The sequence below is a fragment of the Mus caroli genome, chromosome 4 (genome assembly GCF_900094665.2).
Source record: "Mus caroli chromosome 4, CAROLI_EIJ_v1.1, whole genome shotgun sequence".
Classification (NCBI taxonomy): Eukaryota; Metazoa; Chordata; class Mammalia; order Rodentia; family Muridae; genus Mus; species Mus caroli.
This window is the reverse complement of record NC_034573.1, coordinates 93,770,452-93,789,740: the sequence shown is the minus strand read 5'-3', so window position 1 is coordinate 93,789,740 and position 19,289 is coordinate 93,770,452. Positions and strand designations below refer to the sequence as shown.

The window sequence follows — 19,289 nt, the reverse complement described above, 5'->3', positions numbered from 1 at the left end:
GCTACCAATCATATCAAAACTAATTCAAAATGGTAATAAAATAGAAAGCTTCTACAGCCAATCATCTTCTCAATTACCCTATAAACAGAAACAATTTTTTTCCTTCAAAATATAGTGCAATTAGAAAATGACAGCCCACTCTAAGGAAAATACATAATAGAGTCTGACGTACCTACAGAGTCAGGAAGGACACACGTTGGTGGAGAGTCAAGTGAACCTAAAGAATGGTTGATCCTGATCCACATTGTATAGCCAGATAATAGAAAGATTGGCTGGAAAACACATTCATAAAAGCCGTCTCTCTGTAAGGCGCAGTTTTTGGGCTCAGACGTAGGATGAATAGTTGGACTATCAGGACAATACAGGTTGCGCCTTAAAAGGTATTTTTTTTTAAAAGAAAGTAACCAGTTAATATGTAGTATTGATTTAAAAAAAAAAAAAGACATCTAGAATTCAGATTTGTTGTTTGATAGAGATCGTTTTCTCCGTCTAAAAACTGATGCTGTTTTAGAAAGGCCTTCTTGAGCTCCGAGCTCTAGCTGGATTTTAGTCTTTCCACAAACAGTGACTATAAAAACACTGTGTGGAGGGTGACTGGTGAAGGATGGGTGTGAGGAGCTGGCAAGAAGGTAAGTTAGGCACAGAGCAGCAGGACTGTGGTGGTTACCCTAGAGCAAGGTTCTCAGCCTTCCTATTGCTGCGACCCTAACACAGTTTCTCATGCTGTGCTAAGACCCCCACCCCCACCCCCATAAGATGACTTTCAGTTCTACTTCATAACTGCATTCATGTAAGGATCGGATTTGGTATTGTTTTCATTACATCAGTTGGACTAGAAAGTATTCAAGCTCTGCCAGTCAAGCCAAATATTACTGCCTGTTACATTCTCCATTTCTGTTGGAATTTAAGACACGGTTTAAAGCAAAAACAAAAGAAACAAACAAACAAAAACCTGCTTTCCTTCCATGTCAGGAGTTGTCGTCCCCCGTGACCCCTGGTCCTACTTTTAATCTTTACTTCAACAATTGTGTCACTGATACAAACTTCTGGTGTGTTGGTCCTCACCCTGTGGGTCACAACCCCTTTTACAAATCTCTATCTCAAAAAAAAAAAAAATCACTCATTTTCTTTTTTCTTTTTTTTACTTATTTTCTTTTTCATTTTTAAACTCATTTTCTCAGAAATGAAAATTCTTTAAACATAAGGAGTCATAACCAAACCCGACCTACTTCCTCACAGCACGCAAAGCCTTTCTTCTCTTAGAAACAGCCCTCCTGTTACTATTTGCTCTGAAAATGGTATTCAGAGGACTAAATCTCTGAGAACTCTACAGGGAGAGAAGGAAAAGGAGAAGGAGAGAAGGAGAAGGAAAACAGGGAAGGTAAAACACTAAAATCATTTCTCATTTACCATCTTTGTAATATTTTCTCCTCAAGGTTATCGGTGTGTGTGTGTGTGTGTGTGTGTGTGTGTGTGTGTATGTGTACATGTACATGGACATGTGTGTTCCGATAATTAATGATGGGTGGAGAATGCAATGACAGACAGATGTGCAATCATCAGTGCGTAGCAGAATAGTGGCGTGGAAACACAATGGCGAAGGTCTAGCTTGGACTGGTTAGCTTCACCATCATGACAGTAGTAATCATTTATTGACTGCTCAAATGGAACGTTTTCTAGGCGGAGTCATATTACTTCATCACAACAAAGTGAAATGTCATTAATTTCCCCCCAAAGTAAGTAAATCCCATCATTCTCCCTATTTTACAGACATGGAAATTAGCACTTGGGAGGTTCAAGAGCTCATTGAGGATTGGTTACGTGGTGATCCTGTGATCCTGTGAATGTTAGGATGGTAAATGAACTATGGAGCTTATAAGTGGTTTTCTGCAGACACATGTTTGCATGTGATAATGCATGGAAAAACATATAATTACAATGGCCTATCACGAACTTCCAATTGGTGTTAAACAATTCATAGCATTTAGGATAAAGGCACCAATTTTTCCCATCTAAGAAATGCAAAAATTGACATTTTTCTTCCAGTACCACAGAGGAATCAACTGAGAGCTTGAGGCACAGAGTGAGCTGAGGGTCACAGGATTGAAGAAAAGGGATATATTTTCCAGGTTGAAATTTTAGATTTCAAGAATAAGTGGGTGCCTTATACAAACTGAAATTCTCCAATGCAAATTTAAATATCAGAGCACAGAGTATAAGTGCTGGACAACTACCATGAGAGGCTTGACAGACATGGATGGATGCAGCTTCTTTCCACCAGGGAGGCATCGCATAGGACGCACACTTTGTTAAGGGGGGAGATACTATTCAGAGATGTCTTAAATTATTTTTAAACAATGAAAGGTAAAAAGTAAATGAGCACAAATTTCTCTTTAATAGACCCCATTACCCCTATTAACTGATTGCTTTCTTACTTAATTCACTTCATTCTGAAAAAAAAAAAAAAAAAAAAAAGACCAAACAGACCATCACATCCTGTAGCCTCTTGTCCCTCTGTCTCTTCTCTTCTAATACTGGCCTTTAGCTGAATGATGGTAAGGTTTTTAAAACAGTGCACAGCCGACTTTGGCCCATTCCCTGAGTCAAAATGCATTGCATAGAAATAACTCTCTTGCATGCCACTCAAAAGCCAAAAACGCAATTCTGGGAATTTGGTTAGTAAACATGATAATATGAAGTTAAAACAAAATACAATTTTTTTTAGCCTTGGGTGTAAATTTTTCAAAGATTACAATTTATGTAATTGCTCACCATTTTTCTAATGAATTATATTCAAACTTCTGCTCAGTGAGAAAAACGTACCAGATTTCTGCTATAGTAATAAATTAACAGAACCTTTAACTGTGCCATCCCCAGGGAAACACAAAGAAGAAAGTACCATACACACCTGTGATACCTCAGCTGCACAGTGCTTCCCACTAGTGATTGGATTGTGCTGGGTGACCATCTGCAAGTCATTTTAGTTAAGTACCCGTCAGTTTCACATGATATATTGATATTGACATCTATTTAAAACACATTAAAATATTAATATAAAGTAAAAACACCAAAAATCATGAAAAAATACAACGATTTTCCTGGCATCTTTAGTAGGACTCTAATGCAGTCCATGACGTGATCTAGGACGGAGTGGACGCGGCCTTGGGATTCTTACCGATCACGTATAATTCAGCGTAGCGGTGATGGCACGCCTGCTCATTGCAGCAGTACACTGCATCATAGGTAAACTTCCCTCGAGGTCTGGTGGCTTTCAGGTTGGAGAAGGTAACTTTGCTAACTCGGTCACTCACAATGCTGTACTGCATCTCAGGGATTTTCTCAGCTAGATTCCTCCACCAAACTATCTGTTTTGAGGAGATAATCTGGTTTTCGTTTTTGTAGATGCAATGAAAGGAAGCATTCGATCCAACACTAGTCAGAATTTTGGGTGGAAAATACACAACATCTGTAACAGAGAAAGGAAGGTGAGAGTTTAGAAGGAAAGAGAAACTGTCATCTGAGCAGTCTTAACCACAAGAAAGAGATTGCCACGTCCTGGTTACCCTGCCAAAATCAAATGTGTGCACTGAGAACCTTGCTGCTGCTGTGGACAGCCCTTTAGAATGGCAGAAACCCCTGCTCCCAAATGAACAGAGCCTCCGTGAAGAGTACGACAGGCTTCCAGCCATGAAGCTCATTCTTTGCAACTATGTCTTAGCAACTGTCATCTTCCAAGCGACACGCAAAATTAACTAAATGAAGTTTCATATGCCAGCACAGTAATCCATCTTCCACCAGACTATTAAGCTGACTGTGCATGTGCAGGCACACAGAGAAAAATAAGCAAGTAAATAAATGATAGGGAGAAAAGGAGGACCAGTGAGATGGCTTAGAAGGTATTTGCCACCAAGCCCGACGAGCTGAATTCTATCCATAGAACTGACATAATACAAGTAGATAACTGATCCCTGAGAGTTGCTGTATGACCTCAACATGCCGACCATGGTACACGTATGCATGCAAAGCAAATATAATTTTAAAATTTCAAGAGAATCAGTAAAGCATAGCATGTGGGTTGTTTTTTTTTTTAGGATTTATTTATTTTATATATATGAGTACACTGTCGCTGTCTTCAGACACACCAGAAGAGGGCGTCAGATCTCATTATAGATGACTAAGAGCCACCATGTGGTTGATGGGAATTGAACTCAGGAACCTCTGGAAGAGTGGTCAGTGCTCTTAACCACTGAGCCACCTCTCCAGCCCACATGTAGCATGTGTTCTTAGCACAGACCACTATGACACAAAATCCTGAAGAGAAGCAGTGTGTTGCTATTGTTTTCTTTATAGTTATGAAGGCTTCTAATAAGCAGTAAAATAGGTAAATGGTTTGCTCCGTAATATGCTAATTTTACAGCAATGGTTTTCTACATACTGTGCACACTGCACACATGTGCTGAGTGTATCTATGGTAAACAGAAACAGGACAGCCCTGAACACTATATTGCTGGGCAGAAGCTGGGCCACTGGATTATGGGCATGACTGAGTATACTCCAGTCTTAAGGACATGCAGCTTTCAAGGGAATGGAACTCACTGCTGACTCCTGTCTGCCAAACACCTGAGAGATGGCTAACCCCACTCAGGATCCACAGTCTCAGCTCTGAACGGTCTCAAAGCCTCAGAATTAGGCTTACTTTCTAGAAAGGTACAGATTAACTTTCACAAATTTAGGCTCTTCATTTGCAGATTATTCTTAACATCTCAAGGTGTTTTAGGTCAACATCAAATGCATCTGGTGAGACTTAATTGAGGAATAAAGTTAAAATATATACCATACCATCTGCGACTGATTAAACACTTAAATCTAAACTTTAAGACAAAAATAGAAAGTGACAATCTGGGGACTGGGGTGTGATGGCTCAATGGTTAAGAGCCATCACAACTATTGAAAACGGGATTTGATGCCCTCTTCTGTCATGCAGGCATACATGCAAATACAGCAGTCATATACAGACAGACAGACAGACTTCAGAAGAGTGACGATCTGTAAATTAATTGTAAACTTGATGAAACATTTGAAAAAAGTGCTAAATACTTCATTGGTAAATTAAGTTATCCTAGTAAATATTATGCAACATTTAGTTTGAGGAATGGGACAGCTATAACTTTCTTTATATAGCAAAAAAACAAAAACAAAAAACCCTCTGATAACTTCACAATAACTACATTAATGAATAACAGGATATTCTACTGATCAGTATTACTGTTATCAATTACTCAAAATTACAGATCATAATTCACAGCATTTTCCGGTAAAACTCTTTTTAGCTTGTGTTTATCACGGCTCCAGAAAACAGACTTTTTTGTTTTGTTTTGTTTTGTTTTCAAGACAGGGTTTCTCTGTATAGCTCTGGCTGTCCTGGAACTCACTCTGTAGACCAGGCTGGCCTCGAACTCAGAAATCTGCTTGCCTCTGCCTCCCAAGTGCTGGGATTAAAGGCGTGTGCCACCACGCCCGGCTGAAAACAGACTTTTTAATTCTAGGGGCAGACATGCTGATTTCCCTTTAAAGAGAAAACACAGAGCCTGCTTACATAGACTGTGACTCAGTGCACATCACCAACCATTACATCCACACAGTGAATGATGGCATCAAGAGAAATATTCGGGGGAGCTATGTGAGTAGACAAGTTGCTGTTCCCACTGCAAGCACTAGTGTCTTAGTTTGTTTCTTATGTGGTGAATTCGTTTCTCTTAATCCTCACCTACTGGCAGCTGAGCCATCTGAGATTAGCAGGCGGAATCATGGTTGAGACCTTAAATGTCTCCAGAGGCTCCTAAGCTGAAGGCTGGGGCACCAGGCTATGTGGCTGTTGGCATCGATGAGGGACAGTGTCCTGCAAGGAGTCAGGTCACTGGGAGTGTGCCCATGACAGGGACTGGGACCTAGGTGCCTTCATCTCTCTTTGCTTTGAACAGATTTTCTCTCCTTCAGTCTCCCACTACTGATGGGCTATGTTGTCATAGGCTCAAAGCAACAAGGTCACGATTTAAACCTAAAATGTGAGCTAAAAGAACATTTTCATCTTTTAACATTGATTTGGGGGGGTGGTAATTTTGACTAGACAGTGGCTATTTATTCATGTTTTGGTTTTTGGTTTTGCTCTTGTTGTTGTTGTTGTTGTTGTTCGCATAATGTTTCTGTTGGCATGTTTGAAGGTTAGAGATACACCAGAATGACAAATAGAACTCTAGCTGTTCAAAGTCACATGTCTGGCTATAGCACAAGCGAACAGACCAACAAAGTGGTATGCATGTGTATGCTTTGTAAGATAATCTGACTATATTATATGAGAATGTAAAATATGAGCTGGCATTTGAAAAAAAAAAACAAGCAAATTTAAACTTGCAGATATTGACATACATTGTAAAGAAGAACAGAACTAGAAACATATCCACCTAAAGGCCTAAACTAAATGAGATCAAATATTGATCAAAAATGCAGCAAACCAACCAGTATATTAAATGAAGTTTCTAGAAAAGCATTCATACTCAACTTTGAATCCTAGCAAACTTTGCAAAACAACACTGATTCTCTTAACCCTGCCTCTTTTTATGAAAAAGTTTTACATTTTAATTATGAAAAAAAACAATAACAAACACAACAAGCTTTCTACATTTCCACATTGCCAAGTGGTTAATAGAGACAAACTATCAGAGTAGGGGGCGTGGTAGCATTCTATTTCCTTTGTATAGCTTCCCCCTTGCCTCCCTACCTGGCCTCATACTCCACACAGAAGCCTCCACCTGAGATACTGTCATTTTCACCCTCCTTCCATGTGACTCATAGGGCAGAGCTGGTCAGGAAGACCAGATCATAGAAGATTCAGCTTTCCTTAGGAAACAATCAAAAAGCTCAAAACCCAAATTATCAGCATCCTATTACACACATAGTGACAGTAGAAACTTATTTGAGGAATAAAGATACAAAACCATCACCTGAGTCTCCTCACATCGTGGGCCCCGGAGTCTCCTACCCTGAGCCATTGTTCAACACTCAGTTTTGCTCCCTCTCACAATCTCACTTTGCACCAAGCAATTAGTGTCTCCCTTCCCCTCTCTAGGTTTTGAGATTCTGAATACCAAGGCTGTGAATTCTGTAAACTAAAATTGTATCAGATATTCACTAAATGTTTGTTAAGAGTCTAGTGCTGTAATAAGCACTTGGTTGTATGATTTTCATGCTACTCGTGGAAAAACAGTCTGATTTTACAGACAGGAAAACTGAGGCACAGAAAGGTTAAGAACCTCTCCAAAGAAATCACCATGTTGGTCCTTGCATAAACTTGTAGACTCCAAAATCAATGCTTCTAAGACACTGATGCAACTTGCTTTTAGACTAATTAACACTTCTTAAATAGTAGGTAATCAATAAGGAAATGTGTTGAACGAAATGGATGGATTGTGCTCAGTATTTTACACGCGATTTCTGTGTGACCACAATGAACCTGAGTGAAAAATGAACGAGCAGACTAACAAAGACACAATTAAGTGTCTTCCTGAATTCACAACTCAACTGTGGAAACCACACAAGATTCTCAGGACTCTGAGAAACACCGCATCTCACCTCTCTGAGAAAACTGTAAATACATTGCAGTTTCTCTGATGTTAAAAATAACTTGGAAAGTGGGCAGAGAAGAGAGGTGGTTGGAGGCCAGATACACAGGTCTATGAGTCACTGCAGTGAGACCAAGAGCCCAGGAGATCGCTCACACCTGAAAGGCTGCTGAATCACATGTGCCAGAGGTGGAAGTCTAGGTCAGATATAGGATAGCCTTAGTGAGCATCCAAGTGTGTCTGCTGTATCTACAGTGTTCTCGGCAGTAATAAGCTCTGGGATGGATTTCCAGGCAGAGCTGGGCCAGTTCTTAGTGGATACCACCAACAGGTTATTAAAGCAGTTATAAACAGCAGTATAGTTGATCCCAAGAAAAGAACAGGACCCACCCACCGAGGGGAAAGCTTCTATGCTTCTGCCAAGCTTGCCTTATTGGTAGGAAACCCTGCTGTAGAGATAAAATCAACATTTTACTGCTGACATCAAAAACTGTGGAACAGAAGACATGCCTGCAGGAAACCATCACATGATATGGCAGCACACTGACTCCAGAATGAGACGCAGCCTGAGAGATGGCTGAATCACCACTGATACCCTCAAGGCCTGTTGGCATGAATACAACTTTGATCCTCTGTAGTTATTATGAATCTAGAGATCAAACCAAAGAAAGAAAAATAGCCAGAGAATGGTAAGAAAGGAAAAGAAAAGAGAAAACAGTTTTAGGGTCTGCTGTCACTGCATTGGGAAAACATGGTATCCACCATTGTGGAGGAGACACCCTCTGAAGAAACTAGCGTTGTTCTGGCGCTAGCTGGTGGCACTACAAAAGATCCTGCGGTTAGGAAAGCAACTGGTAACCATAATCCCCAGATCCTTCTCGGATGACCTGGCCCCAGGTCCTGAGTTCATCCCAGCAGGCAATGACGGCATAAGAAAGGAACCCCCAGCATAGCAGCTACTGTTGTTGCTGCCACTGCCAGTATTGCTGGGACCCCAGTACCTACCAGGGCAGGGCTCTCCATCCCCACCTGTAGCCTCAACTCCAGGAAATGGAGCTCCTCCTCCTGGCTTGAGACCACTCTTGGGCCTACCCACTGGCCTGTGCCCTGCTCTAGGAGCACTGATGTGCATGTCTTGCTTCATGAATGAACACCCTCTACCAGAAATTAGAGTTCCACCCTCCCCCGGAATGCATGCACCAAGACCCTAGGATATTGCTAATGAAGAGGAGTCTTTCTTCTCCCCAAAACACATCATGGGAAATTATATAGCCTGTGAGCTCTTTGTCCCATCTTTCTGTATTAAATATAGCTAATAAAAATAAATACACAGAACAGTTAAAAGAAACAAGAACTCTGAAAGTGTGAAGACTTTATTCTGAAAACTCCAAAAGCAGCTGGTGAGATGACCAGTAAGTGAAAATCTGAGCTCAGGAGCCCAGCACCACATAAAAGCCCAGTGATTGGACCTTGTGACCTTGACCCTGTGACCTTGACCCTGGAAGGATCCCAGGGGCTGGCCAGCCAGCTAGTCCAACTAAATCAGCAAGTTCCAGGACCAGGAAGAGACCCTATTCAAAAAATAAGGTAAAGAATTACAGCAGAAGACAACCAAATTCAACACACACACACACACACACACACACACACACACACCTGCCTCTAAAGTTAAGTAAGCATTTTTAACATCTTATGTTTATGTCAAATGAATACACTCAGATTCTAAATGTAAATTTAAAAACTAACAATGTAAAAGGTATGCTCTGGGTTCTTAAAGTGGAAATTTCAAAATAACTTTGGATCATTTTTGAAAGTTTTTTCACTACATAGCCAAGGTTGGTCTCAAACCTCATCCTCCTGCCTCATGCTCTAGAATACTGAATGCACCGGCATGCGTTATCATGCTCAGCTTAAATATTTCTCTTTTCATAATAAAAAAAAATAACTCAGTCAGAAAGTGTCTTAGAAACACATACATAAGAACTCAGATTCAATTTTCATCAATGATTAGCCTGCTTGAGAGTTAAGAAAACTGTAGCTGTACACAGGCACTCACCCTGTAACTATACACAGGCACTCACCCTGTAACTGTACACAGGCACTCACCCTATAACTGTTCACAGGCACTCACCCTGTCACTGTACACAGGCACTCACCCTGGAACTGTACACAGGCACTCCCATCTACAAACCCTGTACTCAAGAGACTCTGAGACAGGAAGAATGTCAGCCCAAAGTCAGCCTAATCTATATACCCAGACCTTGTCTCTAAAAAGAATTTTAAATACAATTTAATACTATTTCCAATGGCAAGAAAGGCAAGGTCTGGAAGAATATTCACAGAGCAACTTTACAAGGCCTACCTTGTGTGGTAAAGACTTGAGGTAAACTCCAGTCACTCCAGACTCCTGAACCATCCAGTCTCTTGCTCCTCACCTGGACCTCATATGAAGATCCAGGAAGCACACTGTCTACCAGCAGAGATGTAGCTGAGACAATTTCAGCAGCCTGTTAAATGTAATGTTGAAATTTCAGAACTTCAAGTTGGTGTGGAATGTTTGCCAAAACTGATTATACATAAGCCTAGGCAAATTTCAAAGAGCTATCATTTTACAGATGAACTGTCTGAAAACAGAATTAAAACAGGAACCAATGGCCAAGTGAAAAAGAAATACTATGCACCTGTCAATGAAACGTTCAAGAGCCTGCAGATTGAGCAACAAATGTGACTATTGACAAATAGTAACTGAACACTATAACGTCCATGATCCCAAAGTTATTGAGAATCTTGTAGCCATTTTGCTATCTGTCACACTGGTAAAAAAAACAACGTGGAGAGGTGTAGAGAGATCTGTAAGGGTCCTGAAGGAAAGCTGCACAGAAGAGCAATACCAATGATATTAAGATCCTGACCTCTGCAGGGCATGAGTCAATGCATCGCTGACAAAGTAAAGGAGGAAACACCTAAGGCCAAAACCCTGCAGAAACCAAACTCTAGCTAGGATCTCTAGCTAGCAGCTCATTCAGTTTTCTAAAAATGTGTTCCAATCAAACTCCCTGGTCTCTTCAAGACTGTGAGAGGAAGAAAGGGGTCATAGGTTAAAAATTATGAAAAGTGTAAGGTATGCATGGAACAGTATTAGGACCTTCATTACAATCCTGTGATCTCCAACTTCCTAATGAGAAAGTATCTTACTCATTATCATAGCTTTCACTCTGCATTTGTTTATACACCCAACACGGAGGGTTCCCAAACTGCTCTCTGCAAACATAAGGCCTTAGAAAAGTAACAATGTTCTAAAAAGATCATTTGTTGTTGTTGTTGTTATTGTTGTTATTGTTGTGGTTGTTGTTGTTTAACCTTGGAATGATGTAATGCTTAGGTTCACTATGTGCCATGAAAGTCTTCACATGACCCCATGGGCCATTTGTGACCTTCTCTTCCCCACCCACCCCACCTCTGATGTCATCCACGGCACAGTTTTCTCCACTCAGCCTCAGTTCACACGGGCCTCTGCAGTCCTGGTTCATCTGCTTGGTGTCCAGTTCCCCAGACACCTACACAGCCATCTCCTTCAAATCTTTGCTCAAATGTCATCCTCCCAATGAGGCCTGCCCCAACCTCCACTCGCTATGACAGTCTTTCATCATCCTCTTATCCAGCTCTATGACCTCTAGGTATCTTGCTGCATCTAGATCAACTCAACAAACAGCCATTCAAAAAACACTTCGGTGTATAAGGGAAAGAGGATGCTGACCGACTTCATGGCAGAAATGCATACATGGTTTGTCAACACACTAAGCAATGAAAAAGTAAAGATGCAATGTAAGTCAGAACTCTACAGATAAAAAGAGTTATAAGTTAAAATGGTATAACTGGCCGGATGGAGGTGACAAACACCATGAATCCCAGTACTCGGGAGGCAGAGACAGGCAGATCTCTGAATCTGAGGCCAGTCTGGTCTACAGAGCAAGTTCCAGGACAGCCAGAACTATGTAGAGAACCCCTGTGTCAAAAAAAAAAAAAAAAATTATACCTGGCTTTCTATCAAGCATAAACTATCTCAATATGTAATAGTAAAAATAGTCCATTCTACTCTAGAGAGCCCAGGCATATTTAGCAGCAAGGTGATTTCTAAGAGACTTAGCAATCTTTAATTGTTTCTTAAAATTTTACTTCCTTTACCCAAATATACTTACCTCTCTTACAATTGTAGAATTCTCTAAATATTTCACCTGATATTGAAGTGGAAATGGTGCCATTGTTTGGCTGTCCCAAGAAATCTTTAAATTACCATCATCTGTGACTTCCATATGCAAACCTAGGGGTGGATCGGGTTTCACTTAAGAAAAAAAAAAGATAAAAAGACTTTTAAGCTGGTCAATTTTCAGGGCAATCGTCTATGAATAAAATGAAGTTGAGATGAATAGCTTATCTTTCAACTACTTAAAATGTTAAATGTTAACATTTGAGGGTTAACTACAGAGCTAAAGCAGAGGGGCAGAATGGGCCTTTTCCTTGCTCCATCCCAGCGTTCATCCCAGCAAACTCTGTCTTCATTCTTTCACCTGCGTGGGAAAGGCTGGAAATCAGCAAATGAGACGGTTTTGATAAATGTGATTGCCGTCTATAAAAAGTCTACCTAACTTCATGTTGCTAGTAATTTTCAGTCTTACTTGGAGTCGCTGCCTAGTCCCGGTCACTGTGCCTGCTTTTCCTGGTCATGAGGACAAGCACAGTGTGCAGAACAGTATTCAGAAAATGCACAGACAGACCTGGGCAAAGTCAGCATGTCTATCCATGTAAACTAGCAATCCAAAGCACACCTACTTAACTCAGAACAAACATGACTGTGCAAAGAATGCACCATTAGAAGGACGTGACTCTCTATATAGACATAGAAGTGGGATGTTTGAACGTAATGGGGATTTTTAACTAACTAAATGATTTCTGAATTCAAATGTACATATTAACACTTGTATATGTATATGCATATATAAGTACTTGATTATTTCAACCAATAAGAAAACATTTTAAATATGTGAAGAAACCATCTTACAAGCAAAGATTACTTTAATAAATTATGGTTCATACCATAAAGGTATGAACTCAAGCAGCCATTAAAACTCACACTGCAGTGGAATATTGAAAATCTTTAACTTCTGAAGTTCAAGGGACTTACTGCAAATTCATACTTGGTTTTGTAAAGCGTATTGTTTGGATTTCTATGTATGTGTGTATGCGCCTGTGCATGGTATGTTCATCAGTTGCCCTAGGAAACCAGAAAGCAACGTCCGAGCCTCCAACAGCTACAAGCAGTTGTGAGCTGCCATGTGGGTGCAAGGAACCGAACCTGGGTCTTCAGCAAGTGCTTCAAATGGTGAGCCATGTCTCCAGGCTCCATACTTGTGAAATTAACAAATAGAGTGTTTCTTTTCAATAAAGAAGAAGTGTGTGTGAATGGCAAACTGTACATCCATTTTCACCTCAGCATGTCTCTAAATTTGCAAGGTGTATATAATGAATAGAAATTGATGAGTTCGTGACCATTGCCATCACAATAACACACATTTAGTGGTTTCAATGATATTTTCAACCCAAACTGGTATAGTTCTCACACATCCTATCTGTTCAGGAATTTAGAGATGTTGTTTTGTCTTTTCCTTTATTCAAATCTGAAGACACTTATTTTTTGTGACTTGTTGCAAGTTTAAGTTATTATAAAAAGGGGGAGCTAAACACTAACATGCCAATTTTACCATATTCCCAGGAGCAAAAACAACACGGAAACTTAAAAAAATAAATACTTGTCTCCCTCTTACCCCTCACTCTCTCCCCTCCTCCTCTCCCTTTGTCTTCTCTCCTCTCTCCTTTCTCTTTGTCTTCTCCTCTCCTCTCTCCTCTCCTTTACTCTCTCTTTCTCTCTAGCCTTTCCCCCTCTCTTTCTTCCTCTCTCTTTCTACCTTCTCTCTTTCCCCCTGCCTTTCTATAATAAAGCTCTTAAACCATAAAAAAATAAAAATAAAAAATAGATACAGTAAAGAATAGTGAAATTACATGCAATTGCAGGCTATTTCACATTTCCTATCTTTGCAGTCATATGAAAACATAGGTAAAGATATATACGTATCTTTATGTATTAATTAAAGATGCTTCCCTGGCTCTCCTATACCCAGCCCAGCACTGCTGCCGCTCACCCACTCATCAAGAGTTGGGGAGACTTACCTTCCACCTAAGCAGCCTACCTGGGTCAGCTCCTTCTCACCAATCACAAACTCAGCTGTGATCGAGATAACTACCCTTTACCAAGTCTGGTGTCACTCTTCATCTAAGTTTATTCTGTTTCTTGGCACACTGTGCCACATACCTGCAAACACCTTCAGTGAAATGTTTTTTTATCCACAGTTTCTAAGACAACACAGTCTCCTTAAGTCTTACTAAAGTCAGTTAGCATTTTCCTTCCTAAATTCTAACTGGATGATCTGACAGAATCCATATGCTAACAACTCTCAATGGTAGATAGATAGATAGATAGATAGTCCCCCTGAACTTTGGAGTCTTATATCCAACTGCTTAGTCAATATCTTGTAGGACTCTAAGACTCATCTCAAACACAAAGTGACCTTGATTTATGCATATGCACCCAACCCCCAGCATTCCTCTCTAAAGAACTGGTGTTTTCATTGATGGAGATTTTTAGGGACCAACTGAAGGATAAACCTTAATTCCTCTCTGTCCTCCAGCTCCTACAAAGGAATCTTATCAGCTGCATACACCTTTATTGCAACAGCCCTAAACCGACTGGCCAATCTCTACAGCCTCCCATCTAGGCTTCTCCTACCCACACACCTGATCTTTTCCCTTTAATAATTACATTCTTCACAAGGTAGAATAGAATCTGAACATACAGATACATGTGATCATATCACACGTCTGATCCTATCAACCCCTAATCAAAAGTTTCCATATGAATGGTATCAAATCCAAACTCTCTAACCCTGGCCTCTGGTGTTCTCTGTCCCTTATAACTCTGATCCAATCTCCTATGAGGCACACTCCACTAACTCCACACATGGGGACTTCTGAGTGCTCCTCACTCATCACAGGGACTTTTTTTTTTTTCCCTTGACACAGGGAATGTGTTCTGACTTGAAGCATTTCTTACTCTGGAGTTTTACATGTATACCTCTTCTTCGTTTAGTTAATACTAAATAGATCATTGACCATCACAGCGGAAATGACAATCCCCAAATAAACATTACTACATAATACATCTTCGTTCTTTCACAGCACTTACAAATTTTAAGTTCAAATATAAGAAATTGATTTTTTTCTAACATCCCAGTATTAGGGCAGAATTAAGAGGAATTTCTGAATACATATAAATTCAGTGGTCACATGCTACCTTCACTACTCTTCTTGGAAATCAAGTTAGATGCAGTGCTGATCTAAGTGCTTTTTGAATTACCTAGTTTTGAAAAGATAAGAATATGACACTAAATAAATATTTTATCACTTTTTCCTGTGACGTAATTCCACAATTGAATTGCTTAGGTATTATTATCATTATGTTACAAGAGAACCATGCTTATGTCTCTTGAGAACAAATTCGATTGCTAAAGATTGTTAAACAAGGGTCCAAAAGAACCATCTTAGGTCATGTAAAAAGAAGCAATGTTTGGAGCTGTGCATAAAATTGTGAGAGAGAAATGGACAAGTGTGTTCAGTGGCATCAAGACCCACGAATCAAAGGCAAATGTGGAGAGTTGTTTGGGGGGGATGAGACTGCGCACCTGGTAAAGTGCCTATCACGTGAGTTTGGATCCCTAGCATCCCCATAAAACACAGGAACGTATGCACGGTGGTGTGTGCCTACACTCCTAGTGCCAAGGGGCCAAAGATACGAGGGTCCCTGCAGCCCAGGACCTAGCTAGTCTTGCCAAACTGGTGGGCTCCAGCCTCAGTGAGAAATCATCTCCCAATAAAGTAAAATAAAATAAAATAAAATAAAATAAAAAGGGAAGAGCAATAAAGGAGGAAATGTAACATTGACCTTTGGCCTCCTCATGCACCTGCACACATATGAAGAGTTGCATGTTATCATTTCAGAAAAGGGAAGCAAAAGATAGGAACACTGCTAAGTAGCACATAATGCCCCTCCCTGTATATATAAAACTAAGGAAGTACACTAATACCTGCCTATGTGATTGACATCTGTGAACTAAATATGTAAGTTTATTAAAGGAGGCTTGAGGATCTTTGCAATAAAAATAAAGAGAGGTGTCCCACCCATGTGAGGTTGTCTTGTACTTGGACTGTGTAGTGGATGGCTTGACTGTTTACTGCTCTGACTTGACTCTGCTCAGTGCTACAGCTCTGCTGTGTGAGTAGGAACCCTGCCCCATTCCTCACAGGGTCTCCAGCCTCTATGCTAAACCCTGCATATATGAATTCTAAGTTATATTTATTGGAGAAATAGGTTTTTAATAATTCTCAAAAATAGTTACCTATGATATAAACAGATGGTAATCAAACAATACACATCCATTCACTAAATCCAAGACTTAAAGGAGCCCAAGCTGCTTCAAGAGACCATTTCAGTGCTAATGGTAGAGATGTTTACTACTGTGAACACGTGGAGAAGCTGCCAATAACACCCTAGGACTAGCCGTGTTTTTCAGTAGTCATCACAGTGATGTAAGCCGGTGGAAATCTTTAACCCACAAGTAACCTTTCAACAGCTTTGCATGATTGATTTTCTTTTTCTTTTCTTTTTTTTTTTTTTTTTTTTTAGCGTCACTGTCACTCTGAAGTGCAACTTACCAACAAGCATGGGCTGCAGTGACATCAGAGGTGACTGAAAACTCACACCGGCAGATGTGATTTCCAAATACATCAGAAGAGCATAGTTGAGTTTGGCTCTGGGTACCAGCACATGACATTCACATCCCCGAAGACTGCAGTTGCACTGGACAGTCTGAAAGCTGTCTTTCAGTGGGGGCAGAGGCGAATCATCTATGACTTCAGGCCTATATTCAAATATAAGAACAAAATGTAAGATGGGTATGGAAACTGAGCAGATTTGGAAAGCAGGATATCAGATCCAGCTTAAAGGTGGGCTATATCAGAAAAAAAATAGAGAGGTAGAGCAGACTGACGGTCAAGGTAGCATAAGCAAGAGGGCAAAGGAACTAACAAGAAAGAGAAGCCACTGCCCTAACATACCACCCACAGTAGAAATAGCCTTAAAAACAAATATGAAATAAAAGCTTTTTCAGACATGCCTGAACTTAAGAATCATCTTCGGATCTGCATTATAAAAATGCTGTAGGAAGGCTCTGAGCACAGGAAAATAAAAGCTTGAAATCTGAGGTCACTCAAAGGAATAAAGTTTGACTACAAGGATAATTATTTATTGTCTGATTAAGTCAAGATTGGCAGCCATGTATTTATAGGGTATTGCATAGACCAAACTAAAGTATGCAGTATTAAAACCAAGCTTGAGGGAGCTGGTGCTGTACACCTGAAATGACACATGACATACAAAGTGGTATAGAGTTGCTTAGATTCGAAGACGTGTCATAATTCAAAAGCTACTAAAATATAAGTCATGTAGATAAAGCTAATAAGGAACAAAGCAGATTAAATGGAACAGTAGAAATATGCTAAAACTAACAGGTTGTGGTAGCGCATGCCTTTAATCCCAGCACTTGGGAGGCAGAGGCAGGCAGATCTCAAGTTTGAAGTCAGACTAGTCTACAAAGCAAGCCCCAGGTCAACTAGAGCTTCACAGAGAAACTCTGACTCCAAACTCCAAAATCCAAAACCCCAAAACAAACAACAAACAAACAAAAAATGGAGAAAAGAAGAAAAAATAGAAGGCTTGAGACTAGAGTTGGTGGCATTAAATGCGAATAGCCTAAATGTCTTGCTTAGAAGGCACTCAGTAGCGAATTGGGCAAAAAAATAAGACCTAATTATAAGCCTCTCATAAGAAATCAATTTTAACACTAAAACTCAAATTCACTAAAGAAGGTGGTTAGAAAAAGATATGCTATTTCAAGATAAATCAAAATAGAGTTGAAGAGCTACCTTAATGTCAATAAAGTTGAATGGAATACAATAATTATTTTCCAAGCTAAAGAAGTCATTCATATAAAAAAGAACTGTGGAGGAGGGTCACCAAAAGTACATACCATATGTGTGTACCTAATAGCAGGAAGAAATAGGCTATTTCATAACTACTCATGAAAAGTTCAACTCTTCTCTAATAATTAATATAATAAGTAGACAAAAGGAATCAGAATTAAGAGCCGAACAACACTGTTAAACAACTTGACCCATGTAGTGAGATTAGTTCTCCACATCCTAGCCATAGTAAGTTCACCTTGCAGCAAGCCATCATTTTAGCATTGCCAAACTGTACAAAACAAGCCATCCCTCCCCTAGAAGAACAGTGTTTGCCAAGAGCAGCAGACTTTCTGACAGGCCAAGGGGAAAGTAGACCCAAATATGGAACTTGCTACTATCTATTTAATTATTACTTACCTTCAAAAGTGAATAAGCTTGTTCATAGATATGAGAATGAGATATAGTGTTTGTGGTGGTTTGAAAAGGTATGGCCCCCGCAGATTCATGGGTTTGAATGCTTGGCCGTAGGGAATGGCACTATTAGGAGGCATAGCCTTATTGAAGGAAGTGTGGGCTTTGAGGTCATATATGCTCAAGCTACACCCAGTATGGCCCACCGTCTCCTTCTTGTCTGTGCATCAAGATATAGAATAGAACTCTTGGATCCTCCAGCACCATATCTGCCTGCATGTTGCTATGCTTCCTGCCATGACGATAATAGACTAAACCTCTAAAACTATAAGACAGCCTCAATTAAATGTTTTCCTTTATAGGAGTTGCTGTGGTCATGGTGTCTCTTCATAGTGATGGAACCCTAAGACACATGCGAAGAAGAAGAGAAGGAATCGTAGAGGCTGAGGGAGATGGCTCAGTGGGTAAAGTGCTTGCTATACAATCATGAGGACCTTACTTTGAATTCAATGAAGCCACATAAAAGCTGGATGTAATTGCAAGCGTCTATGATCCCAGTACTTTCACTATAAAATGGAAGTAGAAACAGGAGACTCCCGAGCAGCTCTCAGGCCAGCTAGCCTGATATGTTAGTAACAAACAAGACAGACACCCTGCTTCAAAATAAAATGGGATCTGATGACTGACACTCAAGGTTGTACTCTGACACCGCCCCCCCCACACACACACATTGCTAGTATTTAATTCTTATATGTGAACAAAATGTACTTGAAAGTACATAACGATGCAAGAACTTTTGTCAATTTGATTTTAAATTTGGCTTCTTTATGAACTTTACCTTGGGCAAAATTTTCTAGTTAGTGACATAAATATTTAGAACTTAAAATTCACCGTTAACAGCCACACAGGGTTTGTAGAAGGTACATTTGGTCCTCTGACTTTTGGTACATTTTTTTTCTTCCCAGAAAAAAATTTCTCTATAAAATCATTAGCATTCTGAGAAAAAAAAAAAAAAAAAAAAAAAAAAAAGGCCTAAGCTAAACTAGTGTAAATGTGTACTATCTAAGGTCCTGACTTAGGAAAGTTGACAGTGAACCCCAGTCCTCAGTTCTTGAAGAACTTTACCTA

The 19,289-nt window shown here is 40.0% G+C and overlaps 1 protein-coding gene across 1 annotated transcript in view; it reads right to left on the bottom strand.

The window, feature by feature from the left end:
* The window catches only part of Lepr (leptin receptor), an 89,243-nt gene that overhangs the window by 38,022 nt on the left and 31,932 nt on the right, over positions 1-19,289 (bottom strand). Inside the window, exons 7-10 of the mRNA XM_021159648.2 lie at positions 9,982-10,126; positions 3,176-3,466; positions 2,909-3,026; positions 173-372 (exon numbers count right to left, since the gene is read on the bottom strand). Coding sequence (XP_021015307.1) covers positions 173-372; positions 2,909-3,026; positions 3,176-3,466; positions 9,982-10,126 — 754 coding nt within the window. The remainder of the gene's footprint in view (positions 1-172; positions 373-2,908; positions 3,027-3,175; positions 3,467-9,981; positions 10,127-19,289) is intronic.